The sequence below is a fragment of the Rhodamnia argentea genome, chromosome 10 (genome assembly GCF_020921035.1).
Source record: "Rhodamnia argentea isolate NSW1041297 chromosome 10, ASM2092103v1, whole genome shotgun sequence".
In the NCBI taxonomy this organism is placed as follows: domain Eukaryota; kingdom Viridiplantae; phylum Streptophyta; class Magnoliopsida; order Myrtales; family Myrtaceae; genus Rhodamnia; species Rhodamnia argentea.
Window position 1 is genome coordinate 12656663 of NC_063159.1, and position 27417 is coordinate 12684079.

Consider the following 27417-nt stretch of genomic DNA (forward strand, 5'->3'; position numbering starts at 1 on the left):
GTGAATCTTCTGTGTGAAATCCTGCCTTGTATGAACTAGTTGCTGTCAAAATCCTTAAATCAAATTACTAAAGAGCTTACATAAATGGTCTATTGAAGGCATGACTTGGCAATTCTCACAAAGCGATTAAATGCGTTTTGAGAGGTTTCATTCATGGCTTTATACCTGGCAACTTTAGCTTCACCCATCCTCTATTCCGATGTCCTTCAGGATCTGGTAGACCTGCACCGGTCTCACTCTTGCTGCTGCTCGTGCTGGTTATATTGTATGAGCTTCCGAGAGCTTGAACTGCAAATGATCCGATTCTCGCTGACAAAAGACCGATCTCATTGCTTGTTCCTTCACTAGTCTTCTTCTTCAGCATCATATGCATGCGATGGTCTATGCATAGGCGCCCCGTTTTTAGCAGGAGAACCGGTCCATAAGTGTTGGTTTGGGAAAAACATGGAGAGGTATGCGGCTATTCCTTCTGAAATTGTTGCTTGAACAGACGGACGCACTGGAGCCCGAGGGCTTCGGAGGGTGAGCAGCCTTTGATTTCCCTAACTTCACCGCTAAGTTATCTCTGGCCATTTGCTTGTGACTAACAATGGATAAGACTGCTGAGAAGAGACCAAACTCAGATAACACCCGATCTTCGCTGAGAGGATGGTCATGATAATTGCAAATAACGTTCCAATCCGGTACGACAGAGTTCCGAATCTTCTTCCCATCCTATTGCATACAAGTCTCCAGTAGACAGACAAGGGATGGGATATGTTTACGGACGACGCAGCTAAATTTTCCACGCTTCAGGAGGGAGGAGAGTTCATCGAATCCAGTAGACAAGGCAGATTGGATGGAGAGACCGACTGAAACAACCAGTAATCCTTGGATCCCTTCAGACACCAAATGGAGGGAGTATCAACAATTTGAAGGGAAACATCAAACGTGTGTAAGAACACCAAGTTGCTCTTCCTTTTTCCATGAAGATTCTCAAATCTTCTCGTTATAAAGGACATTTGATTGACGTGAACTCAAGAGAGGAGGGTGCTACAAAGGACTGAGGTGGATTATTCATCGTATCAGTCGACCGCAGAAGTCTGCCGAGAATTGTTTTTCGAACGCAATTGGATTTGGCATTCTGTTAACTTCATTGCTCCACCACGTCGTCAAAATTTTTATTTGGTTCGTAATGACGGCAAGTTTATACCTGTCTTTTAGTATGCAAATAAGTAGTAGTAATCTTGTAAACTACATAATACATCAATTTTCGCACGGAAGTAGGGAAATGAGAGCATATCGTTTGCCTGCCTTTCATCATAAGTACCGTGGTAACACGAAATTACAATCCGAAAGTAATTTCTTTATTCCTGCTCTCAAAACATTCTCAGTCGAACTTAATCGAGACTGGGCTCCTGACAGAGTACTTCTCGGAATCCCACCTCAAGTGTCCTTGGGAGTAATTCCCGGTCTCGCCAGTGAAAGTTGTGCGGCTGAATGTGACTAGATATGTCGCTTTCTGGTTCAACTTCGAGAATTTGAGTTTGGCGGGCTCCACGCTGATACGCACGCCTTGTGGGGGAGCAACCATGACAACATAAGATGAATTTCCCGTGCCAACATTAGTCACGGTCCTGGTAAATGTCTGTGGAGGTCCAAGGGTAACCGAAAACGAAGGGTAGTTCAGCTCTCCCTCAGGTATGCTAGACGAGCATTTGACTGATTTGTGAACAATTGTAGCCACCTGCTTGTCAGTGTATCCCAGACCACATAGATAAGGGATATAATCGTCGGGTTGAATGTCATAAATCAATCCAGGGTCAACGGCCTTTACGGGATCGACATGGCCTGCTCCGATGGCAAAGACATCTGCAGGTTGCAGCTTCTCGTCCAGGATTGGGAATTGTGCGATGTTCACCTGTTTACCCGAAGTCATGATGGCGGATTTGATCGCTGCTGGAGACCAGTCTGGATGGACACCCTTTATCAAAGCTGCGATGCCACTGAGGTGAGGGCAAGACATGGAGGTGCCAGCTAGGATGTCGAAATAACACTTGGCTTTTGTATCATTTCTGACGGGAAATGGCCATGCTGCTAATATGTTCAAACCAGGACCAATTATGTCCGGCTTCAGAATCCCAGGGCTCACCAAGTTGGGGCCTCTCGAAGAGAAGGCAGCAAGCGCAGGAGCAGTCGGGTTTCCATACGCAGTTCCTTTGAACACGATCCTAGCCGTAGGAGTTTTGGTTGAAAAAACATAGGCCTTGATCTGCTCACCTGCCAAGTAGCTGACGTGAGACACGGGAAGGACATAAACATCGGCCAAGGTAGTGAATCCATAGGTTTCTGGGTTCATCAAAATCATAGCGGCACCCCCAGCATTTTTCACCTCGATTGCTTGTTCAAACCGGTCCCCTCTTAGTTCACACAAGACAACCTTCCCTTTCACTTGGCTGCTTCTCAATGCCCCCATTACACAAAATTTGGATTCTGCTGTCCCGTCGACCCCAGGATACACTAGAGGCAATAAAGTTGACGGGGAGGAGGGTTGATATACCGTTTCACCTTCATATTCCTCTCCGTTCCCGAGTTTTACGTTGGAGACAATTTTCCTATCAATGGTGCTCGCTCCGACTGTGAGCATCCACGGAGCCACGTTGGATAATGAGCCTGAGTTGGGGCCCAAGTTCCCGGCAGAGCAGCTGACAAAGATCCCCCTCTGTGTGGCTGCAAAAGTGGCTACGGCGATGCCATCCATATAGAATGGAGGGGAGGGATGGCCAAGCGACATCGAGATCACATCAACACCATCACTGATGGCAGCATCAAGTCCAGCCAGTATGTCGGCCAAAGAGCAATAACCTGCGAAGCATACTTTGTAAATCGCCAGGTGTGCGTGTGGAGCCATGCCAACAGCTCTGCCTCCTGCCATCCCAAGCGTATTGGCTTGCTCCACAGAAGCACCAGCTGCAGTGCTTGCCGTGTGAGTGCCATGCCCGACGTCATCGGTAGGTGGCGCGGTCACATTTCCCTTAGCCGAACTGTTGAAGGTCCTGGCACCGATCAACTTGTTATTACATTGGGAAGGCTCAAAATCGCACCGCCCCTTCCATTTGGCCGGCGGTGGTGGCATTCCAGCCCCCATGAAGGAAGGGTGGTCAGGGGCTACTCCCGTATCCATCACGCCAATAATGACACCCTTTCCCGTGGTTGAACCATTGAAAGATCCTTGACGCAGGGGTAAGCCCAAGAACCGGGGGCTGCGCGTTGTTTGGAGGCGATATATTTGTTCTGGGTGAGCCACCACGAATCCCGGCTTGTCTTGCATCGCAGTGACTTCGTCCGCAGTCAGCCTCGCGGCGAAGCCAGTCATCACGTTTTGGTAACAGTAGATCACTCGGCTCTGTTTCTCTGAGGCAGCAGAGTTTGGCAAGAACGAGTGGTACCAGGACTCCAGGTTGTCCGCTTCAGGAGAGTCCTGGCCGTCGGGGGAAGTCACTTCGACAACATAGGTCCGCAGGTCGCCACCTGCTGATTGAGCCGCGGCCGTCAGCATGAGAGAACCGACATTGGAAAGGAGAACAGTAAGGCAGAGGAGATGAATGAAAGCCATGGTCGGTCTTGCAGATTCAAGTGTCGATGGTGTGGTCTGTGTTCAGCGACTAATAACTGGAGCATCTATTTATGCAACACAAGGCACGATGGAGATACCGCCAGTGCGTGCGTAATCAGGTCAGTTGCAAGTCACTTCAGAATCTCGATGGGGGCCATCGAATAATTTTGTTACAAGCGCACTAAGGTTCAACTTAATTACGGAAGAGGCATCAAAGTTTAATGAACATGAACTCAAAATGTATATTGTACTATAACTGGATGGCTTCACGATCAAGAAGTCTCAGAAACATATGGTAAGAAATTGAATAAGTTTAAAGCGCACTTGGATCAGTGGAGCGGACGATTAATCGCTCCGCGTGTAAACGCATTAATGGATGAGGATCACATTGCTCTTATTCTCTTGAATAATAGCTCTCTATTGGAAAATTGAAACTTCAGATACCCGACGAAAGGAAGCTCGACCAAATGCAATTCCGCTTATGAAGGTTTGTGCTTAATTCTGAAGGAGCTGCTTGAAGCACGAGGGGTTGTCTGTCTTCATTGGAAAGATTGCGACACTCACTCGAGTAGAAATGACAAAAATTGGGAGAAAAAGATTCTGTTCTTTGATCAAGAAAATGGGCTGCAGACAAGGTGAAATCTTGAATCTATATCAATGCAATTTGCAGAAATACAAAAGTTGTGATGAAGGTATGATAAGAAATCACCAAAGCATCTATTTACACACAAGGCATGATGGAGATACCGCCAGTTTTGTGCGTATCGGGTTAGTTGCACGTCATTTCGGAATACCGGTGGGGGGCCATCGAATAATTTTGTTACAAAGCGCGTTACGATTCGACTTAATTACAGAAGACGCATCAAAGTTTAATGAAATGAAGACTCCGCACCCAAAATGTACGTAGTGCTATAACTGGATGCTCCTTGATCAAGAAGTCTCAGAACTGAATGGTAAGGATCTGAATAAGTCAGAAGCGCACTTTTAGATCAATGGAATGGAAGGTTGGCTTCTCTTTTCGGTGTTTATTCCCAGTCAGCTTATTTTGAAGTGTAGGATCATCCTCTAGTTTTGGCAAAAGAAGGCGAATTCAGAACAAAACCACAAGGGGAACCTGTTCTTCAAGAAAATTTCAGACGAACGACTTCGCCAGCAGTGTACTTTCTCTTTATCTACTTTTTTCAAGTTTAAACTCAAATATTTTCACCATATATATATATATATATATATTCTTTGCCGTAATTAAAACTCAAGAATTTATCTTTATTTGATTATTCAGAACATAAAATTATTTTTTTACTCAAATTTTATTAATTAAGAACGCGTAGCTTTAGTTTCTTCTACTTTTATTTAGCGTTTTCTAATTTATGAACCTTTTGGTAGATTAAAAAAAGGGAAATTTTCGAATTACAAAAATTACAGCTCATAAACTCTCTCCTCATCTAGATTTATAAATTTTTACAAGAGGAGTTAGTGGGACTCAAATATTCGTTTGGCTCGGAAGTATATGAAATTCAGGAATCGTATCGAAGAGAGTCTAAATCCGGTTCTGTATTTATGCAGGTCGCCCTTGGCTTTCAAGTTTGATTGGGTAGCTCCAGACAAGCCTCTTGATTCTGCAGTCTCGACTTGCTTGAAACAGTTCTTTGCCACGAACAAATTCAAGAACATGGTCCTTAAAGTAAGTTTATGCAGTTCGACATTCTGCTGAAGCATATGAGTGTCGACCTTATGCTCATTGTAAGCTCGTGTAGTTCATATAAGAGCTTTGGATAAATCTTCATTCATTCTGACAAGCTACGTGCTGATACTTTAACTTCGCAGCTCATCCCTTTTGATTTCTTGTTGACTGGATGCCCGAATGGGTAGGACATGGCAGAAACTGGTGGAATGTTCAAGATGATTGACATAGCCAACAGTGGTCATATCACTTTAGGAGAACTTAAAGCTGGACTTTAAAAAAATTCGGCGCAAACCTTAATGAGTCCGAGATGCTAGATCTCGTGAAGGCTGCAGGTATCAAGTTACACATGCATACTGGCGTTCAGACACATTATCAAAGCCAGCAGCATGTCTTCTTCTTCCTTTTTGTACATTTTGACTTGTGTTTCTGCATTTCATGCTATGGGATTTACTTGATTTCTCCCTGACAAGCCACATACTTTCACCACAGGCCGATATCGACAATAGCAGCACCATTGACTACTGGGATTCCGTCGCTGCTAGTTTGCAACTGAACAAAGTGGAGAAGGAAGTCCATCTATTGGCTGCATTTTCGTACTTCGATAGAGACGGAAGCGGCTATATCACTCAAGACGAGCTTCAACAAGCCTGTGAGGAGTTCGGCATAGAGGATGTCCGCTCGGTGGAAATGATCCTGTATCAGGACAGGGTACGCGTGTTTTTCACTTTTTCATATATTCTTTGTTAGTCTCTAAAAATTACAAGACAGAGGCCAGGTTAAGAACTTAATGTCATGATCAATCACCACTTAATCATGAATTAACACGTTACGCAAAGAGAAAAGAGGCATATATCAGACGATATGGAATCTCTCCCTGTGTTCACAATTTGAGAAAGGTTGTGTTGCTGACTGCCGTTAAATATGATACGATTTTCAAAGACTCGATCAGAACAGTAGAAAGTTACCTGGAACTATGCAGTGACCATGTTCTTAAATTAAAAGACGCAGTGAACATGTGCTTAAATTAAATTGTCGTTTACAGTTTAAGGCATCTGATTTGGTTCCGATCCTTTGCCACAGGACGGCCGCATTGACTACAATGAGTTGATGATGCAAAAGGTAAACACTGATCAAAGGGGTCTGCAGAGTAGGAGCAGAAAATGGAGGTGCAGAAGACAATGGTATTTCTCCCCCTGGTTGGCAGGGGAGGAAGGGGATAGGAATAAATTGTGAAGAATCGATCTAACAGTGTCTATGGAGTGGGAAAAGGAAGAGGAAAGAAAATGCCTTTCGGCAGAAATGACAATTTTTTCCATTCATTTAAACCTTGGATGTGTGAGCAGATGATTCGTGAGAATCTGCTTCAGCTTATGCATTTATCGATCAAAATCGATGACTCGTGAAATGGAATCAAAACTTGCTCAAATCCCCAACCCCAACTTTTGTGAGAACTCTTCATGTACACCAAAGATGGAAAGGAATAATCATGTCGTCGATTTTCTTTGTTTAGCTAAGTCTAACTTCTGTTGCGAGACCAAGCGGGCTAAATCATGCTTTCCTTCCCTGTTTAACCCGTGAAAAATGGTTCGGAAGTTGACGCTACTCGGGACAATCTTAGCACCTAACATCTCTGATATGAGCCCCAATGCTTCTTCAGACCGGCCAATTCTACACAGACAACTCAAGAACATCGAGTAAGTCCTAAAATCAGGCGAAGGCCCTTCCGATTTCATTTGGTTGAAAACACTCCAAGCGTCGTCAACCTTTCCCATGCCCACGTAACCCCGGATGAGCGCAGAATAAGTAACAACTGTCGGTTTGCAGCCCTCGCGTTTCATCGTCTCGAGAACTTCCTCGGCCTTTTCGATCTCCTTCTCCTTAAGATAATGCACCGCCAACGATGTATAGACGTGAACACTAGGAGAGACTCCCGCCTGCTTCATTTCATCCACTTTAGACAATGCCGCCTCCAAATCCCCCTTTCTGAGTAGCCCATGGACAATGCTCCCATAAACATGCTCATTCAGCGTCTCGCGCTCCTCTCCGGCATTGTTCAGCAATTTCAATGCTTCTTCCAACTTACCCACTCGGCAAAGCGCTCTAATGTACAGAGAGTAACTCAGTGCAGTCGAAAAACCGACTTTACGCAGGAAATTCACACATTTCCTAGCGTGCGACAACTTGTCGCTTTCACATAAACAACCTAGATAGATTTCAATGAATTCCTTATCTGGGACGTGCTCGGATTTCATCATCTCCCTGAACAACTTCACGGCCTCATCCACCTTTCTACCTTTTCTCCCGCAGAGAGAGATGATCAAGTACTTGTAAGTACTTCCGTTCGGCTCACAACCACTAGCCTTCATCTCCTCAAAGATCCCCAGAGCGATCTTTGTCAGGCCCGCCCTTCCATACTGCATTATCATGATGGTCCATGTGTGTGGTGTTATCGAGCAACCCTTCCTTCTCATTTCGTAAAAGAGGCTCCTCATGCGCTCAAAGTCCTTAGTGCCTCCTGCGATCTTCATGGCCATGTTGTATGTCTCCACGCTATGACAGTAACCATCTCGCTCCCCCACCCAGTCAAAGAAGCGCAATGCTGTGCCACTGTGAAACTTGCATCTGCGAATGATCTCAAGCACAAGTTCATTAGTGAAGTTCACATTGTACTTCTCCAAACCTTCTCGAGTCGAATCCCAATCTTCGGATCCTGACAGAAGTACACAAATTTGTTCAACATCTGCTTCGTTGTAAACTGGTGAAGTTTCCAACAGAGAAGAACCCACCACCTCTTGCTCTGGCCGGCAAACATTAGGCATTGACACGACATCGAGATCCTCTCCGTTGGATGTGGCAAAACTTTTCATTAAACTAGTTCTGCATCCGAAGGATGTCAATGGGGTTCGGGCTCTACGAATAAAGCCATCGCACAAGTCGTTTAAACAACTTCGCCAACCAGGGTTTACATTGTCGTGCTTCGAATTCAAAGAACACTCGAGCGAATCACCAATGCGAGCTAGATAAGTAGAAACGCCAAAATCAGAGTAAACAGACCTAGAGCACTGTCTACGAACAATAATCATACCGACAGGTTCCACGAGGAAACGAATTTCCCGAATTCGGCAGGTGTAGCAGCGAATCGACGAAGTAAAGTGAAATTCCCAACCTCAGTGGAATCGAATCAACGGCGTGAAGGTCTGAAGTTGCGAAGCCAATCCGAGGGGACAAGTAGGCCTTTTTCGATGTGGGACAACTTCGAAATGCATGGAAGTGAGTGAAGAATAGCTTCCTGTGGAGGTCACGAGCTCGGAGAAAGGTCGGCCATGGATGCACGACCCGCCATTGAATTGGGATTTGTGGATTTTTAGGGTTCTTCCGTTCACTCTCCCCAGAAACGCAGTCGCCAGTACGTGACCCACTGTCGCTTCCAACCGACTCACTGCTTATAAATAAATAAATAATATTTTTACGTTGTTAATAATTAGCCTTTTTCGTTAATTAATTTTTCTAGGTGATATAACCAATTATTTTAATTTTTTTAAAATTTTGAGTTCTTCGTGAAATAAACGTGCTTCAAATGCCAATTAAGAGATCCATTAGCCCTTCAACAAATGGTGAACAAGTGACAAGATTGAAAGAATTTCAAAATTTAACTACGCATATAAAATTTCGTAAAAATACCGTCACTTTATCGATCGTATCTCTTAAATCAAATAATTGTGTGATTCAATCAAGAGATTTGAATTTTTCATTTCTATTATAAGTGAAAATGTGCCCCGATGAACACTTAAAAGTCTTCAATTCATAATACTAATTTTAGGCATAAAAACTTTGACCGTCCTAATCGAAATACAAGTCTCTAACTCTAATTAATCAACATGTACGGTAAAATATCATTGGATTACGTGTTTGTTCAATTTCAATCTAGATGTTTCACTTCAACATAGTGGACTTGAATTTTCCTTATCTTATCGGTAGGTGCATTCTTGATAGCAATTACTAAAAAGAAAAGATAAAAGCTATAAATTGTATGAAATTTGAATTCGTAAGTTAACTAAATTCAACCGATGTGTTCTGTAGCGGATCACGTATGTAAGCTTAAGGTAGATTCCTCAAATAGGTGGGTCGAGTCAAAAATGATTCAACCCAAATATACCTATTTTATCTATTCTAACTCATTTTTATGCAATGCAAATTTAATAACGCATATTGGATTTAGCCCATATTGCTTAAACACTACCATATTAAAATTAAATTAGGAAAACTCATATCCAAACTAAAATAAAGTGCGGAGTGAAGATCAAAAGATCAAGTGGGGGCCAGAGAGAATAAAAAGGGGTCATAGAAGTGGGATGGGTCTAAATAAATTGTAAACTTATTTATGATTCATTTAACACCTATAATATGTTTAAATCCCATTTATAATCCATAAACATAATATAATTAAGATAACAACTTAACCCATCATATGTAAGTTAAAAAATGGGTCGATTGACTATTTTGATAAATCTAACTTATGGGTATATATGGAATACAATTTAGATCAATACATTTTCAGATATTCTTTTTTTGTTTTTTTTGGTCAAAACATTTTCTGATATTCATTTGTGGATTTAAGTGAGGTCTGTTTGACGCGTCATTTAATTTGCATTCCAATTCCACCTCCCTCCCCCTTCCCTCCTATCTTCCCATGACTTTCCATTACCTTTTACTTTTCAAACATTTGGAAGAAATGAACATTCGAAATAGGTCCTCCACACAAGCTTTCCTTCCTTAAGTTTCATTTATTTCGCGAAATATAAATAATTTTAAAAAATATTTTTTAAAAAATAATCGCTTATATCTTATGAAATAATTAACCAATAAAAAATGTTTCATTATCAACAACAGTTTATATCTACATATCTTCGTAGATGATGAAAATATTTTTCGTTAATATTCAATTTTATAAGTGATACAAGCTATTATTTTCAGGAAAATATTTTTATAGTCATTCATTTTTTGAGAAATAAACTGAGCCATAGGGTCACTTGTTATGTTAAAGGAAGATATTTAAAAAAAATGAAAAATGATTAGTTTTTCTTTATGTGGTAATATGTGACCAAGAATATTTTCTGGTATTTGGATCTCGTTTGGAAAATAATTTCAATCTCAACACTTTATCTTAGGCAAAAAAATAAAAATTTTAAATATTTTTAAGTATTATTTATTATTTATTTTATTTTTTTCTTTCTTTTTTCTTTCTTTTTTTCTCCACCGCAATTGGCCGGAAGTAGCCACGGCAAGCTCAAGGCTCCCCGGCCTAGGGCAAGCTTAGGCTCACTGGTATTTGGCGACCCTCAAGAGTTGCTGAGGTCCGGCAACCAGTGGAGGGAGAAAAAATAAAGAAAAAGAACTAAAATAAATTAAAAGAAAAATATAAACTAAAATATAGAACATGAAAATATTAAATAATTTGAGATTAGCAATTTTGGAGGGCGTTTTCACTTATTTAGGAATTCGCTTTCCTAATTTTGTGAATGAATTTTCTATCGACTAAGTCATTTTAGGCGAACCAAATGGAAGAAATTTCGAAAAATTAATTTTCGAGAAATACTTCCACTCAAATAAACGCGTTCTCAAACTTCTTCAGAACGACGAAATCCGTTTACTTTCGGTGTCGGAACCCGGTTTCCCCTCACCTTCCACTGTCTTTGTTGTGTGGATGGTGTTTTTATAGGGCGTGTGATTACGACCTTGGATTAAGGCTCCCGAGAGATGGTGAAACATTACATCACTCCGGCACATCTGCCCAATCCGGATTAATGTAGTAAAACTCGGGGGCTTGAGCCTCGTTGGTCGCACGTATTGCTTGGTCAGCATAGCGAGTGGGTTGACGAGTGCTTCTCCACTTTGGCCTTCCTTTGACCTAATCAAGTCCAGGGTTGACGCAATCCAAGTATTGAGGGAAAAGCTTGTAGTTGGGACGAAATTCACCCTCTAGTCCGGTCGACAAGGATCGGTATTTGTTTCGCGGGCGATGTGATCTTTTTTTACAGGCACCTGCGCTTCTGTCGCCGGTGAAAATTTTCCTCCTACGCAGTCCCGATTTGCCCTCCAGTGAAAAATTGCGATTGCGGTCTCGGGAGTTCGCTCCTTGTCGAGATTTGACGGGATGATGGGTGGTTTGTAGAGGAGAGAAGTTGCAAAGTTCGTGTGTTCTAGGACAGTCGAATGAATTGAGTTGTATCTGGATTGGAGCTAGAAATTTCATGAGAAACATGTGATCGTGAGATAAGGTCAAAGAGATTTTTGGAGAAAGAAATCATAAAACGAGGAGGAAAAGTAAGAATGACGTGGCTGATGTGGCAATCTATTTTGACGGCCAAAGAGATGGGGTCGTTCCCCACTGTAAGCATCGTGGAAGCGTCCGCACGGAAGAAGCAGCATTCGAGAGCTCTTTGACTCTTAAATTTTTTTTTTTTTTTGGTCAAAAGAGCTCTTTGACTTTGACCCGCGGCAGATCGTTGAGGGCCGGAGGGAAGCGACGGGGTCCAACATCCGGCCACCCATCGGGTGTCTTTATGTATTCCGACTACTATATTTTGATGGCTTAAGCAAAGGTGGCACTTGTGAGGTGGAAAAGATAAGTTTGGTCGAAGCAAATCGAGCTTGAAACTCTCGTTCTTAACGAACTCGCAAGAAATTCATTTTTTCACAATGTTTCGGACTCCAACAACAATGTGTTGTTCTGTCTTCAAAGCCTTCGAGGGCCTTCAGTGGTACACGCCTGTGGCCAATCGAGCTTGGAGCTCGCGGGGCCACGCCCGTGGCCGATCGTCACCAATAGTGAAGGCCCGACGACTAGCCCAAGAAGAAGGAAAAAAGAAAAGAAAACAAGAAAAAAAAAAAAAATGGCCTCAATGGATTGCGGCACAAGTGTTGAGGACCCGGGACTCAACCTCGAAATTAGTGGGCACAGGCATCGGTATTCCGTGCACGACCTCAATGGATCTCGTCACAGCCGTCGGGGTCTTAGGCGTCGCTTAGATGGACTCGGGCCAAAACGCCCGAGTCCCGAGCTTGGCCTTGATAGATGCGGGCCCGAGCGCGGGGGCTTGGCCCTGCTACCAAGGGTTCGAGCATGAGCGTTAGGGTCCCCATGCCCGAGCACAAAGTTTTTGGTCTAAGTTCGGAAAATGATTTTTGATTTTTAAAGAGTAAATCATTTTTCAAAATTTAAACTTTTGTAGGAAAATATATTCCATTGACTCCTTGTCCTAAGCCATCCAAATATCGGGAAGTGAGGAAATTTTTTTTTTCGCGACACGCAATAGATAGAAGGATACCTCGTGAATATAGAGGATATATTGTCTGCAAAGCCAAGGGAAGAAAAATCCCACTAAGGGACGAAATTGCATAAAAAAAAAATACCAATTGAAGATTTTAAATCGGACTTAATCTGAAATCTGCCGGCACGAGCCGGCGGTGAAGTCCCTCAAACCCCCCCTCGGATCGAAAGCGCGCCAAACTTCTTGGTCTTTGCCAGTTCAAAGCTACATTAAAAAAAGAAAAAATGCTAACAAAGCGCAGACACCGTCCAAAATCCAACCCCCCAAAAAATCGCAGCCGTCCACGTCACCTCGGGGCCCACCAAATCCCGCGACCGCGGAATCTCCACGGATCGACGCAATTACGACAAAATCATAAAAACGATGTGAACGCGTCTTATTTTTGTTTTTTGTCCTCGTCGCGAGTTTGAAGCATTCCAACGGAAAAACCTGTAATCTCTCTTTCTCACTTTCTCTCTCTATCTCTATCTCTATTGCAGTTTCCTCGGGAATTCCTCATGGATTCCACTTTGGCGTGTGGAATGGCGATGAAGGAAAGCGAGCAGGAAAATCAACGCCCCACGCGGGGAAATCCAGCCCTCCCCGCCACCACCCCCCAAAAAGCCAAAACCCTAACTCTTCCTCCGTCCATCGATCGACCTATAAAACCGAGGCCGAGTCCACCTCCGCCTTCTCCACTCGATCCCGCCCCCACCCGACCCCGACCCTTTCTTTAATCCCTCCATCCGTCTGACCATTTCCGTCGTCTGAATTCGTCAATTTCAGTAGCTAGGCAAGTTTCCGCGAAGGCGCGTGGAATTTTTTTCTTTTGTTTTTTTCTGCGCGCGCTCTCTCTTGATTTCCTTCCGGTGGCGGCGGAGACCAGGTTTCGTTCCGTAGAAATTGCCGAATCGCTGTTTGTATGGAAGGACTGTCCCCGGTTGATCCCTGTGGATATTACTTATCTGGAGGATTTACTATTTTGAAGATTTGGACCGCTCTTTTTTTTCTTCGTTCGGGTTTTGTCTACAAGAAAGTAGCACGTCGTTTTCATCCCCGGTGGGATCTGGAGAGTTGAAATTGTCTGTGTTGTTTACCGAGTTAGCTAGCTGTAGTATGCGCATTGCCTGCTGTAGATGCAAGCTATAAGGCTGTTACTGGGTGACGCATTGGCTTTGGTCGAGCTACTTCGCTGCTAGTCGATGGAAACCCGCTTGTTGCGGGGCTTCTATATATGCGTGCTGGTATGATGACCGTTTGATCGGGGAATGGGTCTGAGGAGGTGTGCAGACAATGTACAGTGCCAAGTCAGGAGATTGCATCCATTAACTCAAGTTTATATAGCTCTTAGGCATTGATATTTATCAGCTGTTGTTATAGATGGGAAATAATTGCGTCGGTTCGAGAGTTTCTAGAGATGGTTTCTTTCAGTCCATCTCGAATTCGGTGTTTGGGTATCGATCGAGCGACAATATAGATGGTCATAGAGGGATTTCCGATCGGTCGATGTCCATCAGTAAGGACAGAGAAGGTCCTCTGTCTGTTCAGGATAAGCCCCCGATGCAGGTCGCGATAGTTAAGGAGGAGCCGAAAATGGAGCAGGCCGCGAAGCAAAAGGAAGACACTAAGGCAATGGGACAAGCGACAAGCGTTGTAGAGATCAAAGTGCCGCAGCCCTCGAGACAAAAGGAGGATGTCAAACCAGCAGCGCCAGCACGACCCAAGAAATCTCTCCACGTGAAGAAGCCTTCGAGCGCAGGGCTCATGGAAGATTCGGTGTTACGAACAAAAACTGGTCACTTGAAGGAGTACTACCATTTGGGGCAGAAGCTTGGACACGGTCAGTTTGGCACTACATTCCTTTGCGCAGAGAAGGCGACTGGTAAAGAGTACGCTTGTAAATCCATCGCAAAGAGGAAATTGTTGACAAAGGATGATGTCGAGGATGTGAGACGGGAAATACAGATAATGCATCACTTGGTGGGGCATCCTAATGTGATATCCATCAAAGGGGCATATGAAGATTCCGTGGCAGTTCATGTGGTTATGGAATTGTGTGCAGGAGGTGAGCTCTTCGACAGGATTGTAAAGAGGGGGCATTACACTGAAAGGAAAGCAGCTCAACTTGCCAGGACTATAGTCGGTGTTGTGGAAGCTTGCCATTCCCTTGGCGTCATGCATCGAGATCTTAAGCCCGAGAATTTTCTATTCATTAATGAACAGGAGGATTCTCCCCTGAAGACGATAGACTTCGGATTATCAATCTTCTTCAAGCCAGGTATGCTGCACACAAATCGATGGACTTCTCAGGATGTGTTTTGATAATTTTGTGTTTAGACTTCTGACATCACTTTCCATCTCCTTCTGATATATGATTCCGTTGAATAATCTGATTTTAGTTTGGAACAAGATCTACTCCCCTTTACTGCAAACAAACAAAACAGCTTCAGTGTTTTTTCGCATTAGCTCATTCAAGTCATCACGATCAGAAATTTGAGCAATATAATATGATTACAAGTCCCTGGTCAAAAAATTAGTTCCTTGAATCTTCTGAATCTGGACTTTGCCCGGGTAAATGATCTGACCACTAAACAGCACCGGTCGTGAAAAAAGCTGCAGACTTGATGTTTATTGATTTATCTGTTTTCACATGCACAAAAGTTGCAAGGCGAACATTTTCGACTTTTTCGTCTTTCCTCTTTTGTCACATAGAAGTCCTATCATCATGCATAAAATCTTTGAAGTTCGATTCAGATTTTCGCCATGTACTTGTCCTTACATGGAAGACTTATCGTAATTGATAGACTCCTTGAAATTAATTTGTCCTGCCCAACAGCTGACGTTAGCACTAATAAAGTGATGTATCTTATTTAGTCTCTTGAATCATTATTACTGAACTCTCAGTGATCAATTCTTCTTAATATTGTAAGCTTCTGATCCTTTTGCATTCTGCATTTCGCCATGGAAGCATCAGGAAATTTTCACATTAATTCTTCTTTGATATAAGTGTAATGATGCTAGATTTATGATGCTTAGAAAAATAAATTGCAGGGGAGACTTTTACCGATGTAGTAGGAAGCCCATATTATGTCGCACCTGAAGTTCTGCGGAAGAGTTATGGTCCAGAAGCTGATGTATGGAGCGCCGGTGTGATCCTCTACATTCTCCTAAGTGGTGTTCCTCCATTTTGGGGCGGTAAGGAGTTTGTCCTGTGCATTTTCACATATGGACTTTGTAGAGGAGATTGATACTAAGCTTTTATTTTGGCGGTTGTTCTTCTTTCCAATTTGGTCCAGAATCGGAGGAGGAGATATTTGAAGAGGTTTTGCATGGTGATCTTGACTTCTCATCAGATCCTTGGCCCAACATATCTGAAAGTGCTAAAGATCTAGTCAGAAGAATGCTTCTCAGGAATCCTAAAAAGCGGATAACTGCTCATGAAGTCCTTTGTAAGTATGATAACCCAATTTGCAGATTCCATAGTTTACATACTCGGGAATGCCAGTTATTTCGTAACTTAGAAGAATAGTAGAAATGATCAAACAAGATAAGCCAGGGCCCTTTTTCAGCCCTTTTAGAGTTCTACCTGTAGTGTAGACAAAAGCCTCCTCTCTCCTGTCATAAAAGAGGCATTTTTTTTCCCCATTTTCGCTTCTTTTATGGCAGCTATTGTGGGGTTGCATAGGCCGTTTGTAACCTCTTAGGAGGAGAAATTTGAACTGGAGGTTGAGAGATGTAGATCCAAGGTTACCTTAAGCTCGTAAATGGCCGGGGAGTTGAGTTGAGCTTGCATTGACCTTGAAACAGGGGTCTTTTCCTAAAAATATTATTATATACCAGTTAAAGGTGTCCAACATGGTCAAGAGAGGCCTTTACAAACAGTTTGGAAGAGCGTTAGTGGTGAAATACGCTGCAAGGCTGCCAATTTTTACGCAAAACCATTAGAAGTTTACTAGCTCATAGGATGACTAGCAATGTCTGAATAATTTTCAGAAAACTTGAAGGGGGTGTGTTTTCTCCTGAAATAAGTCAATATGAAAACTAATCCAAAATTTATGGAGGCTCACTGCCAGTACTGAGAAGTTGTAAGAGGAGCTAGTGGGAGTCAAATATTCTCGTTGCTTGGAAGTATGTGAAATTCTGGAATAGTATTGGAAGTCTAAGTCCACTTATGAATTTATGCAGGTCATCCTTGGATTCAAGTCGATGGGGTTGCTCCAGACAAGCCTCTTGATTCTGCGGTCTTGACTCGCTTGAAACAATTCTCTGCCATGAACAAATTCAAGAAGATGGCCCTTAGAGTAAGTTTATGCAGCTTTAGCATTCTGGTGAAGCGTATGAGTGTCGACCTTATGCTCATTGAAAACTCATGTAGTCCATATCAGTTTTTGGTAGATCTTCACTATTCATTGTAACAGATAGAAAAATCTCATCGTTACTTTAACTTTGTAGATCATCTTTTTTCTTCTTTTCTAACTATAAACTCGTAAGTGCAGATCATAGCAGAGAGCCTTTCTGAAGAAGAAATTGCCGGGTTGAAAGAAATGTTCAAGATGATTGACACGGACAACAGTGGTTATATTACTTTCGAAGAACTTAAAACTGGACTCAAAAAATTCGGCGCAAACCTTAATGAGTCGGAGATGCTAGATCTCATGAAGGCTGTAAGTATTATGTTACGCAGGTGTACTGGCGTTCAGACGCATTGTCAAAGCTAAATCACGTCTTTTCGCATGGGATTGTTTGATTTCTCTCTGACAAGATACATACTTTTACCACAGGCCGATATAGACAATAGCGGCACCATTGACTATGGGGAATTTGTTGCTGCTACTTTGCATCTGAACAAAGTGGAGAAGGAAGACCATCTATTTGCCGCATTCTCATACTTCGATAGAGACGGAAGTGGCTATATCACTCAAGATGAGCTTCAACAAGCCTGTGAGGAGTTCGGCATAAAGGATGTCCGCTTGGAGGAAATGATCCAAGAAGTTGATCAGGACAATGTAAGCCTGGTCTTTTTTTCTTTTTTGGAAAAAAAAATTACTTAAGTCTCTCCTAACAGCGACTCTGCATGAAAGTCTCCACTATCGGTGCACAGACGCGAAATTTAAACTGAAACCTACAAGACAGAGACCAGGTTAAGAAATTAATTAAATCACCCATTATTCATGAATTAATGCGATTTGCGTGGAGAAAACGGGCTTTCATAAGAAGATATGAAATCTCTTACTGTGTGATAAGTCTGATGACCATTTTAGGAAGTTTGTGTTGCCGACTGCCTTTACATGATGACAGGACTGGCCAAAAGCGGCGATGTCCTAATAAGCAGTTGTCTGACTACTCTGCTTTTCAGAAAATTGGAAATTTCTTCGGATGGAAAACGGTTCATGCGGTGGACATGTGGTTAAATCAAAATGTTGTTTACAGTTGAAGGCGTCTGATCACGTTACAATCCTTTTGTCACAGGACGGTCGCATTGACTACAACGAGTTCGTGGCGATGATGCAAATGGGGGACGCTGATCTTGGGACAAAGGGTCTAAAGAGCAGGAGTTTCGGAATCGGTTATAGAGAAGCACTGTCCGTCTGTTAACACAGGGAAACGCCCCGCTCAAACGGTGTCCATCCGGTAGATGGAGCCAGGGTCCACTGTCGTCAACAGTGACTATTCACCCGGTCCACGGTCAGCCTGGTGCGAACAAGTACTCTACGTCGACAAGCGAGCGAGGCTATCCAACTTCTTCTCCTTCTTTTAAGTTTATTTTTTGACGGGAAGGTTACTTGTATATAAGTGCCAAAACGTTCAACGTCAGCAGGTGCTGGTAAATAGAAGAAAAATCCTTCAATTTTTCCTTGGTGATGTTCTTAGCTGATCTAGGGAGACATGGTCGAAAGGAGGCCTTTGTTTTTGGCAAACACACGAAATCATAGCATGAAGTTTGATTCCGATAAAGGCTCAGGCGAGGCCGACGAGTTCGATTCCGATAAGGGTCCAGGCGAGACCGACGAGTGAGGCCGGCGAGGTCGATTGACACCGAGCCTTGCCGAACTGGCCTCCTCAGATCTGCGAGCTTTGAGCCTCGCTAGATCCGGTGAAGCTCGGCATTGTTCAAGGCTGACGCGAGCTCGACCTCGCCGTCATTAATGTCCGCGTCAGAGGGGGAGGCGCTGAGCAGGGGAGAGTAAGGATCAGCCGGAGCGGCGTAGGTCCGGCGGCAGAGGGGATTGTCTCGAGAGATAGACTGTCGGCGATGGAGGAGAGAGAGGCGTGAGGAGAGAGAGTGGGAAATGAAGCTCTGAAGAGGAAAAGAGATAAAGAAGCAGCAACGCAAGAGATGAGAAAATGATTTTCTCTTTTGAGAAACGGAAATCATTTTTCTCAGTTTAAATAATTTTTTTGTTGACTGAAAAATATTTTTCATTGACCGCTCATTTTTCATCTCTCAAATGTCAGGAATTGAAAAAAATGTTTTCCAAAAAAATATTTTTTTTGAAACAAACGAAGCCTAAATGATCTCTTACTGCTAAGGAGCAATGCATAGAGAAGTTAAGGATTTTCCTGTTAAGTTACATTCACACATATAAAGAATTACATATCTCTTCACAGCTCAATGGAGTTGTCTTATGTTACAAGACATTTCACACTCAATTTGACTCCAATTTATTGCTTTTGTTAACTTATTTTATTAATTACTCCTCATATGCTTGGTGTTTTTTCCCCTCAATTTGTAAGTTATTTTCGATTTGCTATAAAACCACAAGTTGCTTTTATGGGAAAAATTCCAAATAAACGTATGAAATGCCCTTATTTTTTCAAATAAGGATCTGAAATATCTTCATTATTTCAAAAAAGGTCGTTATTTATAATTTCTGATTCTGATCCTTTTTTTTTCTCTTTTTCTTTTCTTTTTCCTTTAAGAAAGGGAACGGCCACCGGCATGCCCGGCCACCGACGAGGGCCGGGCGGCCTCGCTCGCCACGGGCGATGGCTGGCCTTACCTAGGTAGGGCAAGGAATGCCTCACCGTGGTCGGCAAGGGCTAGCCTCGATGGTCGCGGGCGAGGCCGCCCAGCCCTTGTCGGTAGCCGGCCATCACCTAAGACCGGCCATCGGTGAAAAAGAAAGCGAAAAAAAGAAAAAAAAAAGAAAGGCAAAAAAATCATAAAAATGTAAACGAAGAAAATATCCTTAGTTATGACTTTCTTTGAAACAATGAGGGTACTTAAGTCCTTATTTGAAATGAGGTCCACTTCAGCCCATTATTTGAAAAATGAGAGCACTTCAAGCTTTTATTTATTTATTTATTTATTTATTTATTATTATTATTATTATTATTATTATTATTATTATTATTGGTTTCATTACTTTGATACGACTATTTGCATCCAATAACTACATCACTTTTTGTAGGTATTCCTTGAACAATTACATTTTTCGGTCTAAAACAATTACATTAAAAAAACACACCTCATACATCTAACTTTAATTGATGAGTTCCTAATGTAATATGGAGATTTACTATTTTAAGATATGGGGAAATTGTCAAAAAAAGTTTTAAACCTTTTATACTTTTGCCAATTCAATTATAAACCTTAAGTTTGCCAATTGAATTCTATACCATTTCACTTTTTTCCAGTTGATTTTTATCGATCGAAAATCACCGATGTGGACCTTGGCCGTTCTACAAGGGATGGCTAGCGCCGACGTAGATCAACTTATAATTTTTAATATAATTTATTAATTTTGTTAGTCTTTTCATTTTTTTTCGTTCTTTCTTTTGGTTTTATTCTTCAGCGGCTGGTGAGGCGTCACTCCCAAGTCTAGGCCAGGCCATAATTGCTGTGGGTGAGGGGTAAGGCTGCCCCGCCTATAGCCAATGGCAAGGCCACGATTGTTTGGGTGAGGCCAACCCCTTTCGTGGCTCCTGGCAACCACCAGTGAGTGTATCGTGGCCCTCGCCGGTCGCCGAAGAAGAAAAGTCAAAGGAAAAAAATTTCAAAAAAATTTCAAAAAAAATACTAAAATATGAATAAAATTATCCACGCTAATGCCCGTCATGCCACGTAGGACGGCCAGAGTCCATGTTAGTGATTTTTGGCCAATAGGACTCAATTGAGAAAAAGTGAAAATATTGAGAACTCAATTGATGAACTTAAAAGTTCTATCATGACGGAAAGTTTCCCTTTCAAATATTATAGGAATTGCCATATATCTTGAAAGTTTCCAGCTCAATACGCAAGATAATTGTGGTTTTATAGTCAATTAGAATAAAGTGGAAGATACAATCATCGGACATCGGACATATGAGAAATAATGCATACAATAAATTTTTTTTTTCGGTCGGAGCATCCAATAAGTTAATGAAAGCAAATAATAGGAGTGAAATTACATTAGATATCAAATTAAATGAGAAATTTCAGCCATTATAAATTAAAGTATACATTGGGAAAAAAAATCAACAAAGAAGAAGAAGATACCCAATATAAGTAACGGGGCCAAGATATTGAATTGTCTTCCATGTAGCAGCAGCTATGTGTCGATTACGTTTATTTTAATAAATGACAAACGTTATTAGGATTGAGTATGGTGGAGTGTTGTCTGTAACGAAATCGGCTGATGCGTTGTCCACTTCATGCAAAAATGTAGTTGCTACCTTTCTTCGGATTTACTCTATTTGGCATCAACATTTGGAACTGGAGAATTAGTTCAAATCGGGAACATCATGAAGCAATTCAAACCGATGTTTGTTTTTTTCACTTCCTTTTTGCCGGGATGCGACACGACTGCCATTTGATATCGAACAATCGCTAGACAAATACCAACGCCAAGAATCATTTAGAACTTGTTTCATTGTTTAACAACATCTTAGAAAGTCTTTTTCCAATTTTCAAAATTGTGGAGGGAAAACAACACATGCTTATAAACCAATCTTCCTGAGTCTTGTAATAGGACGAAAGAGTGGGCATATGATGCAGGGATCAAGCAACGAAAAGGAGCTTTCTCTTCTCCGTGTGCATATTTGTCTAACAAGAAACAGAGTAGCAAAGGAAAGAATGTTGTAATGACTAAAGAGAAAGGGAGCAGAACTCAAGCCACTTTTGCTTTATCTTACATTAGACGAAGGTATTCCAAATCTAATTGGAAGGGCATCAAATTGCTTGCAGATTTCCAACAAGAATTGAGTGAACCATGCAAAAGTTTGGAATAACGTTGGACGCACTCCATTGCACCATGTGCATTGCTCTGTTTTTGCCCATATAATCTGGCAAAAAATCGTGCTTCTTTGCTATCCTTCCCTGGAAAACTAGTTTCTTTCCTGCATAGCTGCTCCGCCAAACCTCCTCGAAAACCAATAACACCAATCACAACCATGACCGACTTTGTCTCGAGCATCCTCGGGCCTCTCGTGGAGAAACTGGCTTCATCGGCTGTTGAAGAAATTCAACTGGTATGTGGCGTCAAGGCTGACCGAGAGAAGCTCAAGAACACGCTAAAGATGATCCAGGAGGTGCTCGCCGACGCTGAGCAGAAGCAAATAAAAGAACCAGCTGTGAGGCGTTGGCTGTCGGAGCTTAAAGACTTCTGCTATGATGTTGAGGACGTGCTAGACGAATTCGAAACCAGGGCCTTGTGGAGGCGGGCGAGGTTGACCGAGCGCTTGACCCTCAGAAGGAAGGTACGCTACTTGTCCTCGTGGCTATCCAACTTGATTTTCCAGTTTAAGATGGCAAATAAAATGAAAGAGCTGGGAAAGAGACTTGACGGGATCAATGAAGAGAAAACTAAGTTCGACTTGTCGAGTAATGTTCAAGAAAAGACTATAGTTCCGCGGAGGGAAACTCATTCTTTTGTACCTGCTTCGAATGTGATTGGAAGAGATGAAGAAAAGAAAATGATAATAGAGCTGTTGTTGAGAAGATCAAATGATGGTGGAGCTGGAAAGATAGCGGTTGTTCCCATTCTTGGAATGGGGGGTACTGGAAAGACCACTCTCGCTAAATTGGTATACAATGATGACAGTGTAAACGAACATTTCGATCACAAAGTTTGGTTATCCATGCCAGTAGAATTCGAAGTTAAGAAGACAACAAGAGACATCCTCGAGTCTCTTGGTCAAAAAGGAAATAATGATGGATTTGACATGCTGCAAGAATGCCTGAGGAACGTCCTGAAGAACAAAAGGTGTTTGTTCGTAATGGACGATGTGTGGGAAGTGAGGAGGGAGGATTGGATGGAACTGAGAGATTTGTTAGAGGGCGTTTCCGAAGGGAGTAAAGTCATCGTGACTTCGCGGATTAAATCGATCGCCGAAATCATGGGCACTGTCCCTCCGCTTCATTTGGCCAACCTTTCGGAGGAGGAATCTTTGAAATTGTTCGTGAAGTGCGCGTTCGATCAAGGGCAAGAGAAGAATCACCCGGACCTTATGGTGATCGCCAAGGAAATCGTGAGCAAGTGCGGGGGAAATCCTCTGGCGGTGAAGACTTTGGGAAGCTTGTTGTATTCAAAGAAAAAGAACCGGAGCGACTGGGAACAGGTAAGAGATAGTAAGATGTGGCAATTACCAGATGACCCTTTGACTTCACTGAGAATAAGCTACGATCTAATGCCGTCTTACTTGAAACGATGTTTCGCTTATTGCTCGATATTCCCGAAGAGCCGCGAGTTCTTCAACTTCGATCTGATCCAGCTGTGGATCTCCAACGGGTTTATCCAATCCAGCGGAAATAACCAGGAGCTGGAAGAGATCGGACGGCAGTACTTGGAGGAGCTGAGGTCGAGATCCTTCTTCGATGTTGTCGAGGAAGTCTATCCGGCGGTGGCCTTCCGAATGCACGACCTCATTCACGAGCTTGCCGTTTCTGTGGCACAAACCGAATCGGCCAACATGAAAGTGCGAGCGCAGGATATTTCCCCGACGACTCGGCATATATCATTTCCCGACCCATCTCTTCTACCAAAAGATGAATTACGCGACCGCTTGAGCAAACTCAGCGGCGTACGTACCATCTTCTTGTCTGAGAGGGGTTCCTCTGGGGAGTTCTTTCTGGAGAGGTGCATTTCGCGATTCAAGCACTTGCGAGTGCTATGGCTAGAGAACTCTAGTTTTGACCAACTGCCTAGTTCCATTGGCGGTCTAAAGCATTTGAAGTTTCTTAGTTTACGCCTCAACGACAATATCAAGAAACTCCCCGAGTCGATCTGCGAGCTTTGCAATCTGCAGAGCTTAGACCTTCTCGGGTGCTGGGAACTCGAGGAATTGCCTGCAGACATGAAGAACATGATCAGCCTCCGTGTTTTGTGGATAGCCACGAAACAGCAGCGTCTCCCAGAGAATGGAATAGGATGCTTGACCTCTCTGCGGTGGCTCTTCATTGGAGGGTGCGAGAATTTGGAGGCCTTGTTCGATGATATCGAATCGCTCACGTCGCTCCGTAAGTTGTTCATTGCAGGTTGTCCGATGTTGGCCTCCTTACCACAAGGCATCAAGAATCTGAAGGCATTGGAGGATCTCTGGATTGTCGGCTGCGAGAACTTGAGGCTGCCAGAAGGCGAAAGTAACGAGGCAAGCTCCATGTCGAGGCTTCAATCCATCAGATTCAAGGACTTACGAGAACTAGTTTCTTTCCCAGGGTGGCTCGAAGGTTCTGCAAGTACGCTGGAGAGGATAAGAATTGAGGATTGTCGCAACTTGAGGGTATTGCCCGAGTGGCTGCAAAATTGTTCTTCTCTGAGAAAACTGGAGATTGGGAGCTGTCCCGGATTGTCGTCTATACCAGATGGCGTTCGCCGCATTGCCACGTTGACAGAGCTGCGGATAATTGATTGCGAGGGAATTGAGCAGGGGCAGCGACGTTGAAGAAGGAATAAATACCAGTGAAATATGTAGATTATATTGTCTTGTAAGATATTATCTTATAACAAGAGTGTGGACACCAACAGATTGGCCACTCTACAAATAAGTGTGTGCTTTGTGTAAGTGTGTTCTGTCGACCCATATTTGTATTAGAGAGGACCTTTAATAATAATAATAATAAAAAGGTGTGTGTTTTCTTTAAGTTGGTTTTGTGTCCTTTTCATGGATTGGAAGCAAGATCGGAGTTCCAAATCTTTCGATCTGTTTATTTCATTAACAATTTTCTTGCAAGTCGAATTCTTCGAGAAAGGGATGCGTTGCTGTCTGCAAAGCCAAAGTCGCTACTTTGCACTTAGCAACTCCATTTAATTATTTATGCTGGGGTTTGATTTACCCCTCGACATAAACAAATGGAAAAAAAAAAGAAGAAAAAGAGAATAGTGGAAGCATCTCCACGTATAATAACATTAGAAATTTACAAGTTAAAATTTTGGGATGAAAAAATTTCAAGGCGCCTCCATTCAAAATGAGGTTTCCTAGGCCCATGTACATGTGTGTGGCGACCTTTCATATTTTTTCGATTGACGGGCATGTAAATTGTAAAATCTTTTGAAAATTGTAATATGCCGACGACACCAACTACTCGACCCACGTCGAGGGTTTAAGGATGGGCATTATGGGACAATTGATTATGAATTACAACACACCGGCAATTATGGACCTAATGACCGACTAAAAGCTAGTCAAGTCCAATTGACGCGAACTCGGACAAATTGACCGCCGCTTGAGAGTGAGCAACAATGACCCAAGACTATTTTTGCGGTGACAATTTACATTAGGCGATTTAATTCATTTCACCCTTTCGAAAAAAGAGAATTTTTTTAAAATGACGTCTGGATTCGTTTTTAAACTTCGAAAGAGTAGATTGATGATGCTGCTCAATTTTCACTACTAGCATCTGTTCAGTTTTTGTACATGCCGTTGGTGTCCGATGCTCAGTATCTTTTTGCAACATTGGGGTTCATGATTAATACCGTCGCTCGGTTCTTCTCGTGGATAAGAGATTTTTTCAAGAATTGTGGACATGCAATAACTAACATTCTCCCATCCATATTTGTCTCACAAAAAACACAGTAAAAAAGAAATGATTGTAGTATAGATTTAAGATAAAGGTGATGCCGGAGCATTTCTTAAAGACATTAAAGAGTTGCCAATTCAATGAATGCTTCCCACCGATTGCGAGGTTATCGATCGGCTTCTTACCTATCAACGAATTTGGCCGATGTCAAAGCTCACTCACCGATAACTTCAGATTGTTCACATTCGTCGAAGGCCATTAAGAAGTTATTAATGGCAACTATCATGTCCCTCACTCCATCCGGTATCTTCGGGTCAACCCACATGAAGAAATTGCAGTAACCTGGACCATCAAACTTAGCACATCCATGAAATCTTCTTTCAGTATTCTTTCTTGTTTTTGTAGTAAGAATTGGTGATCGAATACCGCAACAGCAAGTTAGCACTAGTTCGACATCATTAGGAGTTGCGACACTTGATGTAGATGTTGGTGCCCTTATTCTTCTTGTCGCCATATTAAGAAAGCATGTACAGGCTATAAACTAGCAAAATGAATAATCAAATCAAATGCAGAATATCACAATGTCGAGATCATTACTACCAACTCGAAAACTAACATGAATCAATCAAACGCAGAGACTCCGACCAAGAACTCCACTTGCTTGGCACAAGAGAGCAGAGGTTTTATAATCAAACCCAAAAAAATCAAACCCGGGAGAGTGCTCGGAGATCTTCGTGCGGGGAAATCAGTATAGTGTAATAGAACATGTGTAAAATTAATAATGAGATAAAGCCCTAAAAGTTCTCTACGTACTGAATGTAAAATCAAAATCAAACCCAGAAAAATCGGAGTTGCAAAATTAAGGGCTCAACCTCCCAAACACACCTCTATCGCGTGGCTTTACGGGTTTGGAGCAGAAGGCGACAATGGTCTTCCTCAATCGCACATGCGAACACCCTAGCGACGTTGAATCCGACGGCCCGAGCTCGATTCCGACGTCAATTGCATTGAATTTGATGTGAGCACCCTCGCCTTCGTGAGAGGATGAGGAATTTTTTAGGGTTCACATGGACGAACCGCCGGTAGGACTTGCGGGACACCACATCGGCTTGATTTGGGGCTTCAGAGTTCAAACATATGGACAAGGGGAAGAGGGCGGACGATTGGAGACCCTTACCATCGCTGTCTTCGAAGCTTGATCGGCGGCCGAGATGCTTCCGCAGGACGCCAGATCTTCGAAGGGGTGGATGACCTTTTGGCTCGGTGTTTTGAGAGAGAGACGATCGGATCCGAGGCCGTTTCGGGTTTGCACGGAGAAAAAAAAAAAAGAACGCCACTCAATACAACGTAGTTTTGCTGACGTGGGTAAGTGGGTAGAGTGAATTTGCCAAGTAGGAGAGAGAAATGTGCCAAGTCAGCATTTTTCGTTACAAAATTTAATGGTGTTAACTGGAAGGACTCAATTTAAACAATCGGACAAGTTTTTGGACTCAATTGAATTTTTTGAAAGTTTTAGGACTCAATCGCATAAAGATGACAAGTTTTAGGACTTGTGATGTGTCACGCCCCGACTCTTGAGCTCGCGACATCCCTACCTTACTCACCTCGGGTCATGAATGATAGCGTCCCGGGTAGGCTATCGACTTATGAAATTACGGCGCATGCGTAACGTGCAATTCTCCCGGACAATCAACAACAACGAGATAGTATAGCGGGAAAATCAACATAGTCAATTTACAAAATACAATCTCATTCAACAGCCCGAGTAGATGAAATTTAACCCTACCGAGTTACGGTAAAAATATATACAACCCCATACTTCGGGGCGGCTCACTAGGACCTCCAAAAAGACACAGGGTCGGGTAAGGTTAAACCCTCATCTACTCCCAAA

At 42.7% G+C, this 27417-nt stretch overlaps 5 protein-coding genes across 5 annotated transcripts; 3 read left to right on the plus strand and 2 right to left on the minus strand.

Moving 5' to 3' along the window:
* Positions 1-1369: 1369 nt before the first annotated feature.
* On the minus strand, positions 1370-3595 carry LOC125312701 (subtilisin-like protease 4). The gene has a single exon (XM_048271811.1). The coding sequence runs from the start codon at positions 3593-3595 to the stop codon at positions 1370-1372; it is 2226 nt and encodes a 741-aa protein (XP_048127768.1).
* Positions 3594-6512, plus strand: LOC125312702 (calcium-dependent protein kinase 1-like). Its single transcript, XM_048271812.1, has 5 exons — positions 3594-3698; positions 4103-4230; positions 5159-5276; positions 5769-5987; positions 6360-6512. Exons 1-5 carry the CDS (start codon positions 3594-3596, stop codon positions 6510-6512), a joined length of 723 nt encoding a protein of 240 aa, XP_048127769.1.
* Positions 6513-6571: 59 nt separating this feature from the next.
* LOC115757627 (putative pentatricopeptide repeat-containing protein At5g06400, mitochondrial) lies at positions 6572-8692 on the minus strand. Its single transcript, XM_048270986.1, has one exon. It carries the CDS (start codon positions 8360-8362, stop codon positions 6764-6766), a length of 1599 nt encoding a protein of 532 aa, XP_048126943.1. The 5' UTR covers positions 8363-8692; the 3' UTR covers positions 6572-6763.
* A 4887-nt stretch (positions 8693-13579) lies between these two features.
* On the plus strand, positions 13580-18291 carry LOC115757626 (calcium-dependent protein kinase 1-like). Its single transcript, XM_030697934.2, has 7 exons — positions 13580-14867; positions 15641-15784; positions 15886-16038; positions 16775-16890; positions 17086-17253; positions 17371-17595; positions 18059-18291. The coding sequence occupies exons 1-7, from the start codon at positions 13970-13972 to the stop codon at positions 18182-18184; spliced, it is 1830 nt and encodes a 609-aa protein (XP_030553794.1). The 5' UTR covers positions 13580-13969; the 3' UTR covers positions 18185-18291.
* Positions 18292-21961: 3670 nt separating this feature from the next.
* LOC115757649 (putative disease resistance protein RGA3) lies at positions 21962-24451 on the plus strand. The gene has a single exon (XM_030697962.1). The coding sequence runs from the start codon at positions 21962-21964 to the stop codon at positions 24449-24451; it is 2490 nt and encodes an 829-aa protein (XP_030553822.1).
* Positions 24452-27417: the final 2966 nt, after the last annotated feature.